The 22,486-nt window shown below is 40.0% G+C and overlaps 1 protein-coding gene across 1 annotated transcript in view; it reads left to right on the top strand.

The window, feature by feature from the left end:
* The window catches only part of HIBADH (3-hydroxyisobutyrate dehydrogenase), a 118,465-nt gene extending 100,541 nt beyond the window's left edge, over nt 1-17,924 (top strand). Inside the window, exons 5-8 of the mRNA XM_049782002.1 lie at nt 2,160-2,293; nt 5,160-5,236; nt 12,721-12,877; nt 17,627-17,924. Coding sequence (XP_049637959.1) covers nt 2,160-2,293; nt 5,160-5,236; nt 12,721-12,877; nt 17,627-17,785 — 527 coding nt within the window. The 3' untranslated portion in view covers nt 17,786-17,924. The remainder of the gene's footprint in view (nt 1-2,159; nt 2,294-5,159; nt 5,237-12,720; nt 12,878-17,626) is intronic.
* The last annotated feature ends 4,562 nt before the right edge of the window (nt 17,925-22,486 follow it).

Genomic DNA, 22,486 nt, shown 5'->3' with positions numbered 1-22,486 from the left:
GTCTGAAAATTGGTGAGAGAATATAATTTAGCCCTATGCATACCTGCTTAGCCTTGAGTAATGTGTGGTTATTTCTTCTTTCAAGATTGACTTACTAGTGAGAGTTGGCTTTGTTTTTATTATTATTATTATTTTATTATTTTATTTATTTATTTATTTTTGGTTTTTGGGCCACACCCGGCAGTGCTCAGGGGTTACTCCTGGCTGTCTGCTCAGAAATAGCTCCTGGCAGGCACGGGGGACCATATGGGACACCGGGATTCGAACCAACCACCTTTGGTCCTGGATTGGCTGCTTGCAAGGCAAACACCGCTGTGCTATCTCTCCGGGCCCTGTTTTTATTATTTGTTTTTATTTGGGGCAGTTGTTGAGATGCAAACCCAGAGCAAATGCAGCTACATTCAGTTGCATGCAGGGCTTCTTTGCATTTAGTAACTAGCTAAAGATAATATATAATGTAACATTAAAAGACTGCTTGTACTGGTATTAACAAAATACTCATAATTTGAATGACATATGGATCTCCTCACATAGGTTTTTTAGGTATAAAGACTGCATTTTAGGGGTCGGAGCAATAGTACAGTGGTAGGGCGTTTGTCTTGCATGTGGCTGACCCAGGACGGACCTGGGTTTGATCCCCGGCAACCCATATAAGTGCAGAGTCAGGAGCGATTTCTAATTGCAGAGCCAGAAGTAACCTCTGAGCACCGCCATGTGTGGCCCAAAACCAAACAAACAAAACACTGCTGAATTTTATTAAATACATTAAATTCAAGAGTAGGCAGTAGCTATACTTTTTTTTTAAACTTTATTTATACTTATTGATTGATTGGATTTTGGGCCATACCCAGCAGTGCTCAGGGATTACTGCTGACTCTGCACACAGAAATCCCCCCTGGCAAGTTGGGGGATCATATGGGATCCTGGGGATTGAACCGGGTCCCTCCCAGGTCACCTGCATTCAAGGCAAACATTCTACCGCTGTGCTATCTCTCTGACCCCATTGTAGCTATATATTCTAATAGTTCAGTACATATGGCACATAGTATCATAATTATGGTTTCTTTATTCCTAACTATACTGTAAAATACAGTAAAAGGCAAAAATTGTGCTCTTCTGTACCCCTCCCACATACTTTTAAATTTTTTTAACAACTTGACAACTATAAGTTAAGATTTCTTTAGTACTAGCTTTCTTTTGGTTTTTGGTTTTTGGGCCACACCTGGTGATGCTCAGGGGTTATTCCTGGCTATGCACTCAGAAATTGCTCCTGGCTTGGGGGACCATATGGGACACCAGGGGATCGAACCGTGGTTTGTTCTAGGTCAGGGCATGGAAGGCAAATGCCCTACCACTTGCACCACTGCTTTGGCCTTCATTTTTATTTGTAGTAGTGGTCACATGCTTATAGTAGTGTTAATATTTTGCTTTTGGTATAAAAAGTTACTACATCTCTACCATCACCAAAGTTCCAAAAATCATTTCTTGCTATCATTTTTATGATTGCCCCAAAATTATTGTTTTATAATACATCATAATGCATCACTGAACTTTCCTCGTTGGCTTTCTATTACTGAATTAGTTTATAGGAAAATAATAGATGCATGAGTACAATACAATTCACATGTCAAATTTTCATGGCTGTCATGCCTCAGTTTTGCCAAAGTCCTGAGATGACTTAAGAATGCAGTTTTGGGGCTGGAGCAATAGCACAGCAGTAGTGCGTTTGCCTTGCATGTGGCCGATCTAGGATGGACCTTGGTTTGATCCCCGGTGTCCCATATGGTCACCCGAGTCAGGAGCAATTTCTGAGTGCAGTGCCAGGAGTAACCCCTGAGCGTCACTGGGTGTGGCCCCCCAAAAACAAACAACCCAAAAAAAGAATGTGATTTTGATTGAATCTGCATATCCCTTTGGTTTGTGGCTAACCTGTGAAATACTGATCTTCATCATCAAATATCATCATCATCATCATCATCATTATCATATTATTGGTGAGGTTTGTAGCATCTCTGTCACATGCCTGAAATAAATACTGGTTGAAGGCCATAGTTTTCTTTTGGTTTAGAGATTTTTTTCTTAAAATCTGACGGACTTTTTCAACACATGAGGAATTTACCCTGCTTTGTTTTTTTTCTCCCTTTCTTTCCGCCATTCAGGTGTGGGAGCTGCTCGTTCAGGGAACCTCACATTCATGGTAGGAGGAGTTGAAGCTGAGTTTGCTGCTGCCAAAGAGTTGCTAGAGTGCATGGGCTCCAATGTGGTGTACTGTGGAGCAGTTGGGACTGGACAGGTAACAGTGTCACAGTGGAGACCTTCATTTTGATATGAACTCACTGAACACTCATTTGTTTCCCACTACAACCTTCACCACACTGTTTTTGCTTTTTGCATTTGAAACTGATTTTCACTGCAGTTAATGGTGGGGTTTCATGAAGAATGTTCTAGCACCACATTCTCCACCAGAATATCACTTTCCTCCACCATTGTCCCAGTGACCACAGTCTCATTCTTCCTATTTCTATGTCCAGTCTAGAGATTCTTTGTTGAAATTTAAAAATTCATTCAGAGTAGGGAGCTATTACTCCCTACTCTTGCATTGTACACAGCTGACATGGGTTTGCTATATACTTGAAATATATAAAATATATATGTTATATATCTTATACTCGTATATGATATATACTTGTGGTCCACAGGCACTACCAGAAGTGATTCCTGAGCAGAGGTGGGAATAAACCCTGGTCACAGCCAGATGTGACCCAAAACAAACAAATTTACTTGGGATAATTCACTATCATTCCTGTTGGAATTAATGGGACATCAACATAGTATATTAATTTTTCAGATATAATAAAAGTTACATCATTTACTGTTTGGCATGTCATCCCAGTGGCCACTGAAATTAAAAAACTAGGAGAATGGAAATACTTAGAATCACAAATGCTACCAATGGAGTTAGTTTTAAGGATAGTTAGTTAAACTTAGGACTCTCTTGTAGAATATAGTCAAGTAGAAGTAGGTTAGTAACCTTCCTTGAAATTTTTATTTAGAAATGTATTTCTCTAATCAAATAGAGGAGTATGGCAATGCTGAATCTGAGTTGGCTAATTTTCATCCAACACACACACATTTTTTTCTTCCTGGGCAATCTATTGCTTTTAACCAAGAAATTGGTATTATTCTAGGTAAACCTGTAGTCTCTGTTCCTTTGTCTAGTCATTCTCTAAATTCTATTGGTTCTTGCTTCAGTGACTCTCTTGTCCATTCCACACATTACCTTGTCCAGCCTTATATTTTGGAGGATAAAGAACGACCACATCCAGCAGTGTTCAGAGGTTATTCCTGCATCTATATTCCAAAATGAACTCCTGGTGGTGCTCAGAGGACTGGACCATAGAGGATGCAAAGGACTGAATTAGCACATGCAAGGGAAGCGCCCTCCCTACTGTACTATTGCTTCAGTCCCTAGTCCAGTCCCACATCATACACTTTAGGTGCTTCTCAGAGGGTCTATTGAGCCTGGATGCCAGGTCTACCAGTCTGTATACACCCCTGTATCCAAAACAAACAACCCCATTGAGATGTTTGTGCCATTGTATCCTCCCCTTGAAACTATTTCCTGTCAATGCCAGCTCTCCACTTCCATAGGCATTGGCCTAATTCTAATCAGATTTCACACCATCATCTAATGTTCTTCTGTATTTAGTCCCTCTTACATTTTTAAAATATTTTCTTTACTTAAGCACCATGGTTACAGACATCTTTGTAACTGGGTTTCAGACATAAAATGCATACATACCCCTTCATCAGTGCAACTTTCCCACCACCAGTGTCCCCCATTTCCCTTCTCTCACATCCCCACCTGTCTTTAAGACAGGCATTATATTTCTCTATTATTGTCCTGGTAGTTGTTAATGTAGTTATTTCTCTAACTGCACTTACAAACTTCAAAGGAAACAGAAGCTAAGGTAAAAAGGTCACTCACAGAATGGGCGAAACTATTCACCCAATATTCATCATATAAGGAGCTAGCTAATATCTAAGATATGCAAGGTACTGACAGAACTTAATAAGAGAAAGGCATCTAAAAAATGGAGAGACGAAATGAACAGACTTTTCCTCAAAGAAGCAATACAGATGGCCAAAAGGAACATGAAAAAATGTTCCACATCACTAATCATTGAGGAGATGCAAATCAAAAGAACAATGAGGTACCATCTCACGCCACAGAGACTGGCACACATTACAAAGAATAAGAACAATCAGTGCTGGCGAGGATACGGTGAGAAAGGAACTCTCATTCACTGCTGGTGGGAATGCTGTCTGATCCAGTAATACTATTCCTAGGGATATACTCTAGTAGAACCACACAAACATAATAGAATAATGCCTTCTGCACTCCTGTGTTCATTGCAGTAGTTCTTACAAAAGACAAAATGTGGAAACAACCCAGATGTTCTCTTTTTTTTGTTTGTTTTTGGCCCACACCCAGCGGTGGTGCTCAGGGGTTACTCCAGGCTCTACACTCAGAAATCGATCCTGGCAGGCTCAGGGAACCATATGGGATGCCGGGGATTGAACCCAGGTCCATCCTGGGTTGGTCGGGTGCAAGGTAAATGCCCTGCCGTTGTGCTATTGCTCCAGTCCCAAATACCCTCTTACATTTTGCTTTCTCCCCTGTTCTCCTTTCTCTCAGTTGCCTGTTTAAGGGTTCTTAATTCTACTTCCTCTGTACCTGCCCTCAGTGGTCTTGTTTCTCTGAACATGTCATGATTTCTATCATACAGCCTTGCTTTAATTTACCATTTAATTGCTTTTTATTTGTGTGTGGTCTTTGCATTCAGTGTTACTCTATTTGCCCTATCAGTGTAAATCCCAACCCTGCAAAGAGTAGACTATTCTTTTAGAACCATGTTTCTCTCTGTACCTGAGTTCACCCCCACTGGGGAGCTAGGTACCATACTGGGATTCCTATGGGCTAAAGACCACCCAGTTTTCTTAGGGACAATGCAGCACATTTGCCTTTCCCTGTTTGAGAGAATTAGTACTTTGGTGGTGCTGCTTTTAGAAAGAAGTATGGTGGTGTGAGGGAAAACTTCCTGTGAGTTCAGACATGAAAATAAAAACGTTTGATATTGACTCCCATTTATTTTCAGGCTGCAAAGATCTGCAATAATATGCTGCTAGCTATTAGTATGATCGGAACTGCTGAAGCTATGAATCTTGGAATAAGGTTTGTGGAATAAATAGTACTACATTTTCGTATACTAACAGTTTTTCATGAAATTTTCTGTTTGATGTTCTGATGTTAAAGAACTATTTGTGAGATAAATGAGTTGTTAGGATCCTTTTGAAAATCATGTTTCTGAGTTTTAGTAGACTTTGCTTAATTGATAACCAGTAAGAAGGACCCTGGAGAGCATGATACTTTTTGCCATGCTTAAGTATATGCTTTTTTGTAGCTATATTCTCCTTGCACATTGGAGCTCTGGTTTTTCTATTATACTGAATGAAATGCAAGAAACTGTAAAAATTAAATGTATCAGGGCTGGAGCAATAATACAGTATAAAGCAGGAGTAAGTCCTGAGTATTGCCAGTATAGCTCAACACCCCCCCCAAGTCACTTATCGCACACATACACACATACATACATTTATAAGTATCTTGGGATCTAAGAAAAACAGTTAAGGAACATGCTTCTTATATGACAGGTGCAGTGTGATCCCCAACATGTTTCCCCATGTATCTTAGGCTCAACCCTGTACTACATACTGCAGGGATGTCCTGGGTATACTGCAGGACCTGCTGTACCACATCACATCCTCAAGCCCTTGCATTGACCCCTGACCTAGTTGGCCAGAGAATCACCAGGAACCATCCCCACTCAAACTATCCTACCAACACTGCCTGATTCCCCCCCCCCCCAAATATTTTGGCAGCATATTACAAAGGAAAAATGAAAAAAAAAAAAGGTTTTATTGAATTGTTATGAATTCAAATGTTACACTACTATGTTTCCTTTATGTTTCTTTTAAAGTATAGTCCCCCAAATTATACCAGTGGGGTTCTTGGTTGTTTAGTCACAGGACAAACTAGATGCATTCATAAAGCTACAAATCTGAGAAATTTTGTTTTGACTTGTCCTGGTTTTGTTAACTTTATATTAACGATTATCTTCCCATTGAGATAAAATGGCATTCATCCTATGCTCTAAGTGATTCAGAAATTCTGTTTTTCTTGTGATGAGAATCATCTTTCAGGCTGGTTAGGGTTAATGCCTTACTTTTAGCCTTTGTCTTTTGGGTTAGGAATGCTGTTTATGATTAGTCACCTAATTCATTTTTGAATGTTTTATATTTCATGAGTGTAATATGTGTGAATTTCTTAGTCTAGAAAATGCACAGTAAGCAGGATGCTTTATTCAGGTGTTCATACTTCTCAAAACTACATACAAACTACATTATAATCCAGAGTATTTTTCATATCACAGTTCTTGATGAAAATAATAAAAAGAGCCAAAGTGCTTGAGATGTTTTTAAAAGCGCAGTAATGGATTCACATTTCCTCTTAATTACCATATCAAGATGCTGTGTTTTATTGAGTTACCCTTGTCTCAGATGTTAAACTATCTTGACCTATTAAGTTGTCATGTTGTAATTGAGATAAAAGAGGAATTTGCTTTGCATCAGTGCTAATTGGTTTATCAATATCCTGTACCATTTACATTTAAAAATGAATATGTCTGTAAGACGGTAAGACATATCTGTATACAAAGCCTTGATAAAACTGATGGTAAGTATACTAGAGGTTATGGCAAGTTTCTCTCTGCATTCTAATCCCATTTTGTTTCTAAGTCACTTATCTGAAGCAAAGAAGTAGTTATTAGTTTACTCTAACATAACTTTCAAGTTCATCCTCTCGACTAATTTCATGGAAGAAGAAAATGTCAATTTAGGGAACAAAATTAATTGATGTTGCTAATAAAATTAGAACATTAGTATTCCTAATATGTATCTTTAAGAAATTTATCTTCATTTTTTAGACCTATATGAATATAACTAAAAATGAGAGTCCTAAGTTTTAATATCCTGTTCAAAGCTCCCTCTCCTTTTTTCTTTTTGCCAGTTTGTTTTCTATCCTGCTTCTTTGATCACTGCTGCCTCAGTCTTTCTTTAGACATAGAGGAACACCTTCTGCACTTCTCCAACCATTCCCCTAGTAAAACTCCTGAGAGAGCACCATTGACCATTCTAAAATGAAGTTTGGGAAATTGCTTGTGGTTGTTAACTCAAAACTCTAGCTCATAAATAGCATGAACATCACTTTGAACTCAGGGGCCTAAAATGAACAAAAGAAAAAATAATTGCAACTTAAAATAAAAATAAATCACTTGAATCACATGAAATACATAAAATGTATATATTGCTATTAAATTGGGATTATTATCAAAGAGAAAAAGTGATAAAATTTCAGATGAACATGAGCTGGAGCATAGGTTATTTTTTCCACAATAAAAAAAATTTAGAAATGTAAAACTTTAAATGTTTGACTTTCCCAAATTTTACATGCATTAATATTACAAACATATATGTGTATATATAATCTATATGTAAATTTCCTTGCCACTAAGCAGGGACTCATTACAATCAATTATAAGTGTATGGTCCTTCAGATAGTACTAATGAATTGCTTACTTTCCTAACATTCGGCTATTATCAGCTTATCTTACAAAGATTTTCAGTGCTTTGAAAGTCTTGAAAATGATTGCTTCTTCCCTTGTCTTTCCTCCATGGTTTACAGACATGGTTTAAAGCGACACGATTGTTCTCTAATAGAGTATAGAGAGCGGCCACAATTTATTGAGCTTGGCAAGGTGAAGAGAAAATTGGCATCAGCAAGCATAAATTCCCGAGTAGTAAATTCCCACAAAGTAGCACAGCATCAAAATAGTTCAGATACATTTATATCCTGTTCGGTATGAAGCAAAATCTTTTCAGAGCATTAATGTCTACACTTACAAATGGAGTCATCTATTCCTATGACGTGGTCATTTCGAATTAATTTCTGTCTCGTAAGTCAGTTTTTTTTTTTTTTGCAACATTAATGTTTTTCACTTCCTGTTTTATTTTTTAAATAGGAGAATAAAATCTAACAATTAAAAATTTTATTGACCCTTTGATCTTTTTCAATGAGTTATGAAGGATGTCAGAGAAGTTTTTAAATTCTGTAGAAAGTTAAGCATGTATACACCCAAAGCACAGACTCAACAAAACTGCAAACATGAGATCTTTGTAAAGTGCCTGTCAAGATAGCAGATAGAGAAGGGGTAGTTGGGTGATAAGAGTATGGGAATACTAGTGATGAGAGTTGACCCTAATGGTAATAAACAAACAAAAATAAATTAAAAAAGACTGTCATTCAGTTTGTTGGGATACATTAGCAAGGTCTTTACCTATTTTATGTAATTCCAGAAAATAAAGTTTCTTTATTGTAAAAGTAAAGCATAAAAAACATTATACAAATATTTGAGATTCTTTTATATGAGATTTTTCTACTTTAGAATTGGGACCTACTTAAGTTTCATGGCACTGAAAGCATTAGGTTTTATTCCTCTGCATCAAATAAGAGCAGCATTAATAATATGGATTTTATTGTTTAATTTTTGTGCTATACCTTATATGTATTTTTAATGTTAGTGGAATAGCAGATTGCTTACATTATCAACAGGACCTTGAGCACTGTATCAAAAACCATATTGACCTTCTGTTAAATTCAGAACTTGGTTGTTCAAGATAAGTTTTCCTTAAGTCTGGTTTTTGCTTCTTGCCTGCTGCCCTTAGAAGGAGCTGCATTCCCATATGGGTGATGACTAAAGTCTCTTATTTGTGCACCCTAATAAATAGAACAGATGGCAAAAGTTTGAAATAAAGCCAAATGAAATTTGGCTTGACTAAATTTGTTAATAAACCGATAAAATTCATTATATTGGTTGACTGATCAGATTCATTCCACCATGTGACCCCCTGTGACTTTCAATGCTGAGACCTTGGATGTCTGTCTACATTTGACTCATCTCTGCTATGAAATTAATGAATTAGTATATACCTTTCAAAAAACTATTTCTGGCCCATAATAGATGCACACTGCATACTTGCTAACTATTTTGGTGATTATTATTTGAATTGAACTGTATGTTATTGTCTTCATAATTCTTTCATGCCGTGTATGTGTGTGTGTGTGTGTGTGTGTGTGTGTGTGTGTGTGTGTGTGTGTGTGTGTTTCCTTTCTTCTCAGATAGGTGTAGTGTCCATGGGTTTTGTCTGCTCATTAAGTTACCTGGTGCCTGAGAGCCACTGGGTGCAGTTAAACACCTGGATGAGGATCTTGGAGAGGAAGGGCAGTCCTTTCAGGTCCAAGTTTTCTTCTTTATATCTTGGCTCACCCACTCCTGGAGGACAGGCACACCTTCCTTGACCCCCTTGGCTCTGAGCACAGCATCTGTAGGAGCTGCAAATCTGTGTAAAGGATAGTGAGCAAGTGAATGATTACAATGGGCAGAGTCTCCGTGTTGCTCTTCCAGATCTGTTCCTGTGATACAGACATCTCAGTTTAGTGACATAATTTGCTTTGTTCTTACAGAAACCAGACAGGATAGATATTTATTGGGAATATAGAGTGAACAAACTTATTTTTGGTCTTTTAAAGCTGAGGTTGCAGCAAAAGCAAACATTTGGATTCTTTTTCATCTTTCATTCTATTTTTTTTCTTTTTTGTGATTTGTGCCTCATTTTCACTTCTTCCAAAAGTTCATTTAAAATTCTTTTATTTTATTTTTGGGTTTTGGGTCATACCCAGCAGTGCTCAGGAGTTACTCCTGACCAGCTGGGGGTTAGGGGGACCATATAAGATGCCAGGGATCGAACCCAGGGCAGTCCCAGATCGGCCGTATACAAGGCAAATGCTGTGCTATTGCTCCAGCCCAAATTCTTGCATTTTAAATGTGACGAGATTTGACACAGTGATGTTTGAGTTGCATTATATATGTGGTTAGAGCAATGAATTCTTTCTCTGTTTATATCAGAGAACATTCCAGGAATTGTAAAGCCACATGCATGCACGCGTGCACTCTCGAACCACAGTCAGTGGCAAGTTATTATGGGGACTGACAGACTGTCATCCTCTTGATGGCTTGAGCTGTATATCTCCCGAACAGCAATGGGGCTCTTATGCAGAAAGTATCATATGTTCCCAGCCAATTTACAGGGAAACAGCAATAACATTTTATCATGGTTGAGAGCCCAGTAGCTGCTTCCTATTAAACTTGCCCTTTCAGATACCTGTCTTGGATTAATTTGTTGATTTCAAATGGAAACTCAGTCTTCTCCAGTGAAGCATGACGTTCTAGGATAGACTCTCTGAATGACAATTACTGTGTATTCTAGCTGGTTTCAGACCATTACCAGCCTTGGGCACAGAGGAAGACAGAGGACTTCAGTAACTGATTTTAATATCATGTCTAATTTTAGCTGTCAGTTATATATGTGCCCGTGAAAGAATTTTCAGAAAGATGAAATGCAAAAACACTTCTAACTTATTCTTTTTAATGATGCACTGTGAGGGTGGGAGCACAGGAAGAGAAGAGGAGAGGGAATGAATGGGCGTCTCCTAGGGTATCAGCACAGTGGAGAAACAGCAGGCTTGAAAAGTGAGCGGCTAACAACTGCAGCTCATTTTTGTGCACGCCCCCTCAGGATGCATCTGAATAGTAATGTGTTCGTCCAAAAATGTTCCTTAGATGCGTGCCAACAGTATTCCTTGAACACTCCAGAAACATTAACTATAAGGTTTTTACCAAAGGGCAATAAGCTTTGCTTGCTATTTTGGTGAGGAAGTCGAGGCCAACTCTAGTTTTCCTTAACAATCAAGGTTATTTTGAAGTACTGCTGAGTATGACCTGGTAGGTTATAAAGAGGGGAAATAATTAGGGCTTTAAGTGATATGTGTGTGCCATTTCAAAAGAGCATCAGAGTTAGAGCGCCCTGGAATATATTTCAAATGGAAGTAAGAGGTGATAGTATGGGGAGCCTTAAAAATGCCCACTACTCATGGGGCATGTTAGATGTGCCTATGTGTTCTTGAACAGTTATGCTTAAAGACTTATTTCCAGCAACAGCAACTCAACTGACTTTGGGACTTTGCTTTCCACAATTATTCTCTAAGTACATTGGTTTTATCTTCTCCACAGTCATCTGTATACTGATGCTCTAATTTTACATAGAGGGGGAAATAAATTCTGAGTATCAATTACATGTACACTATGCTTGGATGTATAGAAAAGAATGAAGCAAACTTTTAGGTTTTATTTTCCCCAAATGTCTGGAAATGAACAAAAAGTCTGACAGCGAATTTAAATAGAATCTTCTAGATGTTACCATCTATAGTAAAAAAAGACAAGACAGCAGCCTAGTATGACATGACCACCATATGAATTCGTATACGCAGTGCACACATAGCCTTGACCCATAGATGGGAATCATAGCTGCTCTTGGAGAGCAGTTAATTGAGTGATGCCAGAAATCCAGGTAGATCCTGCACCTGCTGAGCATTGGGGAAATGTTCTACTAGCTGTGATATTTCAATTCTGAAAGAAGCAGGAATGTATTTGAATATACAAAATAAACAAGAACTTAAGCCCAATATGTGTAATTTTAAGACTTCTTTGTGTTCCTATTCAATCTTCTTGGTTAATTCTGGAAGAGATTGACTTTAAGAAAAGGCAGAAAGCTTTTATGACAATTTTTAAAGAAATCAATAAATTGCTGGGTGTAAAGTTTTATTTGAAACTTAATTCCATGCTACTTAGCAGAATTGTTCTTCCCAAACTCCATTAAAGATACTTATAATAAAAATAATGCCGCATTTTGCTTTTTCCCCCCTCTAGGTTCACATTGAACAGCCGTTTATGCCATCAGCTCCGTGATAGAACAAATGATGTTTCCGCTTGGGCAAGCTTTGTTTTATCAGGATCAGTAACCTTATCAGCAGTTGACCCAGAACTATAATGCATGTCTCTGAATAGATAGCATATGTCACAATTCTGTGCAGACTTGCTTCATAAGCAAAATTGTCTAATGAAGATTTAATAAATAAGGAAAAGTTTGCAGCAAGAAATGTCTTCTTTGATAATGATAACTTCTCATAAGCTTGTTTTACTGCTCTTGGCTCATCCCTTACATTTATTGTCATAAAAGCTAGGAGAATAAACATACATATAAATGCATCTGCACGGACTCCCATGATAAATAGTTTTATCTGCCAATGTTTCTTCCTGAAATATATCATTTGAGTCAAGAATGTAGAATTTAGATGATCAGACTGGTTTAAAGTTCTTGTGTGACACATAAATGCAATGATGTCCAAAGGAGTAGGAAGCCCATGTGTGTGATAAATTGACATTTTTGTACAATTATCTATTGCTTCTTACAGTGAGGGTAGTGTAGGTTTTCTCTCTGCAGAATGGCCGATTCAGCAATGTTTAATCATGAGTTTTTAATACCCTACAATTTGAGATTCAAATCTTTCTTCTTATGTCTGCTTTGATTTTTTGAAGACGTGAGCAAATGGAGAGAGAAGATAGAGCATCCTGATACGTAAATAAGTCACACATGACTTGTCTGTGTTGACATCTAACACTGCTTTCCTTTGACCTTTGACAGGTTAGGGCTTGACCCGAGGCTGTTGGCTAAAATCCTGAACATGAGCTCAGGACGGTGCTGGTCAAGTGACACTTACAATCCTGTACCTGGGGTGATGGATGGAGTTCCCTCTGCTAATAACTATCAGGGTGGATTTGGAACAACGCTCATGGCTAAGGTGAGATGAATGCAGAGACCATGCAGAAGAAAGGGGAACAATGCTTGACTATTCTCACTCTCCCCATTCGCTCTCCTTTCTCTCAAACACAGCCTCCCTTTTTGCATAAAACCTGTGTCTATCCCAGAAGGCAAGGTTGCTAGAACAGCGATTTTTGTACTCATTGGAAATGAGTAAAAGAAGGAGCCTAGATAAAAGTTCTAATCTTGTTTGTTTTTATTCCTTGTTGTTTGGGATAAAAAAGGGGACTAGACTTTTTTTTTTTTTGTACTGGGGTTGGTTTGTAATAGGAATTGGTCAAGACTTGTTTCTTCTTCATGATTGTACAAGGATTTACTGAGTCCTTAGCATGGATGGATCAACAATTTCCTGGTGTTTAATAATGCATTGACATTAAATGTGCCCATCACAAAAGGAGAGAGGATCTTTCTCCTCAGACTAAATACATTTTCCCACTCAAAGAGTACATATGTATTTGTGTGGAAAGTCATTGGAAAAGCAAATTGTTGACCTATCAACTTTAGGAAATACTTTTTTGGTGAGACACATTCAGATTTCTCTACAGAGCTCATTTCTCCCAAATGGAATCTTTCTTTCCTGATTACAAAACATTACTATATTCACCTGGGGACCCTATCTACCTGTCATATTGACTCCCCCCGATGTGCTGTGCGTTTTACTTCTTTATTTTTTTTTGTTTTTGTTTGTGGACCACACAAGCATGTCTCAGGAATCTCTCTAGGCAAGGCACAGGGACCATATTTTGTGCTGGGGATTGAATCTAGCTCAGCCGCATGCAAGGCAAATGCCCTACCTGCTGTACTGGCTCTCGGGCTCCATCATTCTACTTCTTGAGTTCAACTGAATTCATCACTTTTGCTTTCCTTCTCTGTTCTTGCCTTATTTCTAGGTGCAGCCAAATTTCCATTTTCCCACCCTGGCCTTTAACTGGTCTCCTTACATTTTTTTGTTTGTTTTTGTTTTTTGTTTTTGGGCCACACCCGGTAACGCTTAGGGGTTACTCCTGGCTATGTGCTCAGAAGTTGCTCCTGGCTTGGGGGACCATATGGGACATCGGGGGATCGAACCCCGGTCGGTCCAGGGCTAGCGCAGGCAAGGCAGGCACCTTACCTTTAGCGCCACCGCCCGGCCCCTCCTTACATTTTAATCTCACCTTTGCCCAATCACTCACAACACAGTAACAAATGTGTGCTCCCTAAAATGAAAGTACCGTGGGTAGGTATTGCCCTGCCCAGTCTCATCCCCAATTCTCCTGACCTCCTTTTCTCTCTTTAGGGGCCTTACATGGCCCTTATGGCTTGGCCTTGTTTGCTTCGGGCATTCATCTTTGTCTTCACTCTCCCCTAGTCAGGGGCCATATAGACATATAGATTTCATTTCTTTTTTTTTTTTTTTTTTTTTGGGTTTTGGGCCACACCCGGCGGTGCTCAGGGGTTACTCCTGGCTGTCTGCTCAGAAATAGCTCCTGGCAGGCACAGGGGACCATATGGGACACTGGGATTCGAACCAACCACCTTTGGTCCTGGATTGGCTGCTTGCAAAGCAAACGCCGCTGTGCTATCTCTCCGGGCCCATAGATTTCATTTCTATCCCTTGTTCTCATTTACTTGCAACCCCCCTAAACTTCCTGCCCCTCCACTTGCGTGGATCACCACACCTCAGTTTCTAGCACACTTTAAATATTTATTGATGAGGGGCCAGAGAGATAGCATGAAGGTAGTGAGGTTGCCTTGCATGCAGAAGGACGGTGGTTGGAATCCCAGCATCCCATATGGTCCCCCGAGCCTGCCAGGAGCGATTTCTGAGCATAGAGCCAGGAGTAACCCCTGAGTGCTGCCGGGTGTGATCCAAAAACCTATATATATATATATATATATACATATATATATATATATGATGAAAGAATGTTTAAAACTGTTATTTATTGGAGCCGGAGAGATAGGGTGTTTGCTTTGCATGTAGCCAATCCAGGACAGACAATGGTTCGAATCCCAGCATCCCATATGGTCCCTGAGCCAGTCAGGAGTGATTTCTGAATGTAGAGCTAGGAATAACTCCTGATCCCTGCCGGTGTGACCCCCAAAAAACCAATAAATAAATAAATAAACAAATAAATAAAACTGTGTTACTTATTTTGCAGTTTTATTTCTCCCCAATTCAGTTAAAAATATTTATTTTTCTGTTGATTGGTACCTTGTGTTCAGCTTAGGTACCTGGCACATGCATTTTTATCACCAGGCTGTGCAGCTGTTTTGGAAACAGAAAGTAGCTTCTTAAGTTTGTTGTTTTCATGAAGATTGCCTGGTGATTTATGAAGATACATGGAATAGTGATAGAATCACATTAGTGCCCGCTTTCCATTATTTCTATGAAATGGGTTGTGACTCAGTGACTTATTTGGTGCCTAAAATAATGCCAATAGCTCAAGCAAAGAAACTACAAGTCACATATAAGGAAAAAAAAATGCTTCTACTTGGAAGCACCAGGTATGTTTGCTCTGATGATTCCTACTCAGCCCTGTGACTTTGCTTTGGGCCTTACTGCCCAGCTGCCCTTTCTCTTGATGTTCATCTCTCCCCTGGCCTGGGAATGGGCCAGGGTGTAGCTGCCACATTGTTGAGTTTGTGGGTCATAATTAAAGTGGCTTCTTAGTAGAAGCTGTAGAAGAATTTTAAGGGGAAGCAGAGATGTGAAAAATTACATAAATAAGCATAAAATAATGCTTGCAACCTGTAGCACCTTACATATTGCAGAAGCCCGAGAGTCCATCCATTCTTCCTGCTTATATTTCCTCTGAATCATGCCTTTGCTTTGAGTGGATGGTATCTGTAATTGTGCACTTCTTCTAGAGTAGTAGAATTTCTTATGTTGCTTATTCTTTTTCATTGTTTGGTAACTTTTCCATTACTGAGGGAAATGAGAACAGTAATGGAAAGAAGCAAATCTTCCACTTTTGCCACTTGTTTGTAGCTTTTTTAAAATCACAAATAAAGCAGTACAGTGAAATTGTTTCACTGAGAGTCATAGTCTTTAATATTTTTAAACAGATATTAAGTGTTTTAGAGCTAGTACTTCACTATGAAATATTGTGTCATCGTAAAGGTGATTGTCACTTTATACTTAAAGCAGACTTACCAGACCTAGTAAAGCTTCTGTCTTTTATTTCTACCCATCCTGGGCCTCCTTTCTTACCTTAATGTCTTTGCTCTGTCAGCTGCACTGGGCTTCTTACTATTTCTAGAATAACCTAGAAGTAGCCTCCTGGCTTGCTACTCTACTTCCCAGAAACTTTTCCTCTAGCTTACTAAAGAACTCACTTATTCCCAAGATTCAGATACCAGGCCCACTGTCCTTCAAAAATATTTTTCCTGGGGCCGGAGAGATAGCATGGAGGTAAGGCATTTGCCTTGCATGTAGAAGGTCAGTGGTTCGAATCCCGGCATCCCATATAGTCCCCTGAGCCTGGCAGGAGCGATTTCTGAGCATAAAGCCAGGAGTAATCCCTGAGCGCTGCTGGGTGTACCCCAAATCTAATATATATATATTGTTTTTCCTTAAATATTTCACCTATTAGAATCCTTTCTCCCACCCCACCATAACTTCCCAGCCTCTTAACCTGCTTTATTCTTCTTCATTGCACTTGTCATTATCTGAAAGTCGGTATTTGCTTTATTGCTTGCCTTCCCCATGGTCAGTGGACTTCCTGAGGACAGTGCTGGTTGGTCATGATGGTGTCCAGAGCACTTTGAATGATGCCTCATGCTCAGCAGTTTCAAAATAATTTTTGAGTAGCAGATTAAATGTGTTTACTCATTCCAGAGTGGTGCTTGTTTTAGGCTTCTGCATATTTAATAAATCAACTCCCTATGGTGAAGAGATAGTACAGTGGGTAGAGTGCTTGCCTTGCCAGTGGGATTTTAAACACTAGTTTACAGAGTTGTTCATAACATTCTGCCACCAATGTATATGTTCATCGACCAATTCAGTGTTCTGCTACCATGGTTGTCAGTTTCCCAATCTCTCCAAATCTTGCACCTTGCCATTTAGAAATAATTTACTTAATATTTCATGTATTCCTACTGGGAAATCAGGATTAAAATTATGGGTTATGTGGCCACATGGTTCACAGATTTGAGGATCTGTGGAGCTGGCCTGTTGCTCTCAGATGACAACAGTCTTGTTTTTAGAGACCTTTGGAAGGGCCCCAGTGTGATCAACTGTGAGATCAGTATGTCCTGTTCAATGGGCCTCAAGAGTTAGCTGAGTCTATGGCATTGGCTGCTTGTTCAGACATGGCAGAAGGCTCTGGATCGTGGACATGACTGTCAGGGCCATTTGAAAGTTTAGAAGTGAGGGAGGAGACACCCAGCCTGGCTCTAAAGGTCCCTGAAAAGGCACATCTGGAGAGTCTACGGTGGGTTTGATCCCCGACACCACATAGTCTCCTAAGCCCTCCTGGGAGTGATTTCTGAGTGCAGAGGCAAGAGTAAATCCTGAGTATAGCTGGGTGTGACCCACAAACAAAGCAAAAAAAACCTCCAGTTGTCATCAAGCATATTACATGTGTATAGTAAACCCTCTTTACAAATGAATTGCTGAGGGTGAATACCCAATGAATTGCTGAGGGTGAATACCCAGAAATCAAGATTTCTGTTTCTCTGATATCATTGCTTGGAGAACTCTGACCACCACCTCAACCTATTTCCTCCTGCCCTTTGTTTGATTTAGGACCTGGGATTGGCGCAAGATTCTGCAACCAGCACAAAGAGCCCGATCATTTTAGGCAGTCAGGCCCATCAAATCTACAGGATGATGTGTGCAAAGGGCTACTCGAAGAAAGACTTCTCATCCGTGTTCCAGTTTCTGCGAGAGGAGGAGAGCTTCTGAGGTGCCTGTTAGCTGTGGACATTTTTGAAATCAGACTTTACCTTGTCGCCTCCTCCTAGCTCACCAGTGAATGAGTTTAATCAGAGGCCACCCATCTGCTTTTGATCCTAGGCCAAAATAAACCCTAGGATTTTCCACCCATTTTTTAATTGCTTACTCTTTTTAACTATTTAGTAAACATATTCTTTGATTTATTTTTTTGCTCCAAGCCACTAGTGGTCTCTGCTAACTAGCTGGTTGACCTCTTGGCAAAGTTTGATCCCTGATCATCTTCAACTAAATCGTTGCATACTTGGATCATAAACCCTGTCTTAAAGGAAAGAAAGCAAATCAATGTGAGGAAAGGAGTTAGCCAAAGGGGAAGTGCAGTGTCTCCCCCCGTGCCTCTCCATGGTGCCAGGTCCTCTTGTCCTATTATCCCCCAGTGGGATTCTTGCATGCTAAGGCAGCATGTTGACTTTCTAGGCACACAGGAGTGAGACCTGCCATGTAGCTTTTACTTAGAGCTCAATGTAGGATCTCAGGGTGGCCCCTCATAGAAACTCCCCAATACTCAGAAAACTTGTTTTCTATATTTTGCTTCCTTGTACATTCATTCTTACTACATATTTTTTGACTTCAGAAGAATTACTTCTATAGATCTGTTTCAGAGCCAATGATGATACTTGCTTTAGAGAATTATTACATTATTCTAAATAGATCCTTATTATTTTCAAATTCAAATAAATTTCTATGCTGATAGTACTTTCTTGTATATTTGTATATGTGTGTGTTTGTGTATGTGTGTCCTTCACCAATAATTGGTCATTTGGATGGTCTGACAGAGGGAAGGAAGGGGGAAGAGAAGTTAGCAGGAACCAAGCTCTGGGCTGGAACATAACATTTCAGCAGGCAAGCCAGCATCCCAAATGGTCCCCTGAGTACCTCCAGGTGGATTGATTCCTGAGTGCAAAGCCAGGAGTAAGTCCTGATTATGGCTGGTATGGTCCAGATAGCAACAAAGAACTGAGCAACTGCTGTCCTGTCCTGCTGTCCAAGGCTAGGTGGTGGGAATGCCACTAGGGAAAGGGTTCTGAAGAATTTAGCTTGCAGGAACTGTATTCTGACCTACCTGCGCACAGTTGCCTCTTCTCCATCTTGTGCACTAGAAATATTTAGGTGATTGACCTAGATACTGAGTTTGGCAGAAGCACCAGTAATTTCCATCATTTTTCTGGTGATAAAAAAATGTTCCATATTCTGTGACAAGTGCTAAAACTATCGTGTTGAACAGGACAGACACAACTCTGCCCTTGGAGACCATTCATTTGTGCATCTTACGTGTGAGGGATGTGGCCGGCATTAAATTTATGCACATATCAGGTGATGACAAAAATTAAAGGCAGTGAGGTGGGGAGGTAGAGGATTTCATTGGGACTTTGTAGACTAGAGGGTAATTTGCTTTTATTCTGAGTGAAATACCAGTATAGCAGTTAACAAAAGTAGGGGCCAGAGTGATAGTGAAGCTGATAGTAGAGCTGGAAGGGCGTTTTCCTTACACACTGCCGACCCAGGTTCAATCCCCGATATCCCATATGGTCCTTTGTGCCCACCAAGAGTGATTCCTGACTGCAGAGCCAGTTAACCCCTTAGCATCACCAGTGTGGTTCTAAAATAAACAACAACAACAACAAAAAAAAAAAACAAAAACAAAAAAATTCCTAACCAATTCATTGGTGCCCTAGAGATTAGTGGCTTAAGCTTTTTATTATTCAAAAATCACTATAAGCAAATGAGTTTGCCAAAATTCTTTAGTTTCACTATATTGTTCTTGCTTGTTTAGGTTTGGGGGCCACACTCAGCCATGCTGGGGCTCACTCCTGGCAGTGCTTGGAAGACTACTGGGTGCTGAAGCCCAAACCTGTATTTCCTCCATGCAAAATAAGTGGCCAGGCCACTGAGCTATCTCTCTAGCACCCAACTAGTGCTCTGGATATTACCAACTCATCCTAATCCAGGGGAGTGGTTGGACAGCTGGACTGGAGGGGCCTCTCCTCCACAGAATCACCCCTTCCAGCAGGCCTCTCCTGATGTAGAGGGGTTCCCAGCAGCAAGACAGGCCATGCCTCAAAAGGGTTCCCAGCAGTAAGTCAAGCCTCTGCCTGTAGCGGGACTACTGTCCCAGTAGCCAAAGCCGAGTTGGCAGAGAAGGTCGCACATGAGAGTGTGGCCATGGAGGAGAGCCCAAAGGAATGCTGGGCAAGCACTATCATAGCCAGCCCTGGGGATCGATGGGTCCTCTCACTCAAAAGGGGAACTTCCTTGCTGTTTTAGGGGCGTGGATGGAAGCAAGACCAGCTGGAAGCTTACAGTAATGCCCAATTGAGAAATGGTGACAGTCTGAACTCGAGTGTTAATGGAGGAAACAAATGGGGATCATATTCTGAACGAAACTGATGGGTGGGATGAAAGCCCAACAGAGGAGTCAGGGCCACAGAGATAGCACAGTGGACAAGGTATTTGCTCTTGCACACAGCCAACCCTAGGTTCTACCCCAGTAACTATTATAGTCACCAGAGCCCTGCCAGGAGAGAACCCTGAGCCCAGACCCAGGAGTAAGCAGTAAGCACCATTGGATATGGCCCCCCAAAACACCCAAAACCCAAAGGAGTTAGAGATGACACCAAACTATGTATGGATGAAAGGGCTTAACATATGCTTGGGAGGATATTGGAAATCCCAGAGAAAGAAAGCAAGTTAACTTAACATCTAATTGGAGAAAAACAGAGGTCAAAGTACCAAGCCTTGTGATACTGTGATGTTTAGAGTTTGGAAAGATAAAGCAAAGTAGCAAATGAGATGAAGAAGACAGCAAGGATCAGAAGTGGGGAATGAAAGCTGAACGATTTGGAGCTGTGAAGAATATTTTAAGGAGGAATTGCTATGTGTATGCTAAATTACCCATAAGTTGAGTGATTCAAAGGCTGGGGATCATTGAAATATGATAGTCCTTGACAGGCATTTGGGTGCAGTGTTGGAAATGAGATTGAAAATGAGAAAAGGTGGGGCCCGGAGAGATAGCACAGCGGCGTTTGCCTTGCAAGCAGCCGATCCAGGACCAAAGGTGGTTGGTTCGAATCCCGGTGTCCCATATGGTTCCCTGTGCCTGCCAGGAGCTATTTCTGAGCAGACAGCCAGGAGTGACTCCTGAGCACCACCAGGTGTGGCCCAAAAACCAAAAAAAAAAAAAAAAAAAAAAAGAAAAGGCAGAAGAGAAATTGGAAGCTATGAGTAGAGAGAACTCGACATTTTGGTGTAAATGAAAGACAATGGAGACTGACTCAGGAAGGAGAGATGAATTGAGAGGTTTGATTATGTTTTAGGATGGAAGAGACTGCAGAGTTATGCAGTTATGTAGGGCAAAAGTATTAGTGCAAAGAAGAGAAGGAATGCTTGCCAAAGAATGTGTGAGCGGATGAAAAGGAAATGTATAAGTGAACATGAAATGGTCTCTGAAAAAAAATTGTACAAAGAGATCACATGTCATCCTGCCTGGAGCTTATATGAAGGATAGAATATTATTGTGATTAATTATGCAGTTATTAATATCATAATATATGGAATGGACCTCTAAGTATAACGTGTTAGTTTTCTGACCATTAATTTTCTCTCTCTTTTTTTTTTCTTTTTGGCCACACCTGTTGATGCTCAGGGGTTACTCCTGGCTATGCGCTCAGAAATCGCTCCTGGCTTGGGGGAACATATAGGACGCCGGGGATCAAACTGCAGTTCGTCCTAGGTTTAGCTCATGCTTGTGCCACCGCTACAGCCACAATTTTTACATCTTTAAAGTTACCATAAACAATGTAGCCTAGGAGCTGGGAGATATCTTAATGGTCAAAGGTCATGTTTGCATGCACTGGGGCCTGATTCCAACCAGCATTAACATGGTCACCCAGAGATTTGCCATTTGCTTTGGAGACTCCCAGCTACCTCAGAAATGACCCTAGAATTGAACTTCCTGGCCTGATTGGCTGCAGCGAAGTGATTCCAGGGGCCCCTGAGTACAGCTTAAATAAAAATAAAATAGCCTCATAACAAATGTTTCCTATGAGTTCACAGGTGTTGAGCGTGTGGAGAAATTGAAACCCTTATGACTTGCCAGGAATATATAGAACTGCACAGTCACTTTGAAATAGTTTGAGAGTTTCTCAAATGGCTATCTTTCCATCCTTTCTTTTTATACTTTAAAAAATAAAAGCATATGCCTTCCCAAAATTCTGGACATGAAAATTCATGATAATATTCTACATATTAGCCCTCAAATGTTCCTTCATCTGATGGCATACACAAATGAGTTAACCAACAAGATGGGGAAAAGGAGAGCGACTGCTAATAGTTTTTTTGAGAGGTGATGAAATTTTCTGGACTTAGATAGTGTTGATGTATATCTTCTTAAAAACTGCCTATTTGTTTTTATTTGGTTTGGTTTTGGACCACATTCAGCTGTGCTCTGTACTCAAGAATTGCTCCTGGCGGTGTTCAGAGGACCATATGGGGTCCTATATAAGAACCTAGGCCAGCCATATGAAATCAAGCACCTTTCTGTCCTATTACTCCAGCCCCAAATTGTACATTGTTAAGTAGTAGATTTTAGAATGTGTGAATTGTTTCTCTGAAAGAAAAAAAACTGAGGAAAAGAGTTAATATCTCTTTCTTGCT

Source organism: Suncus etruscus, chromosome 10 (assembly GCF_024139225.1).
Source record: "Suncus etruscus isolate mSunEtr1 chromosome 10, mSunEtr1.pri.cur, whole genome shotgun sequence".
Classification (NCBI taxonomy): Eukaryota; Metazoa; Chordata; class Mammalia; order Eulipotyphla; family Soricidae; genus Suncus; species Suncus etruscus.
This window is presented reverse-complemented; position numbering and strand designations above follow the sequence as displayed.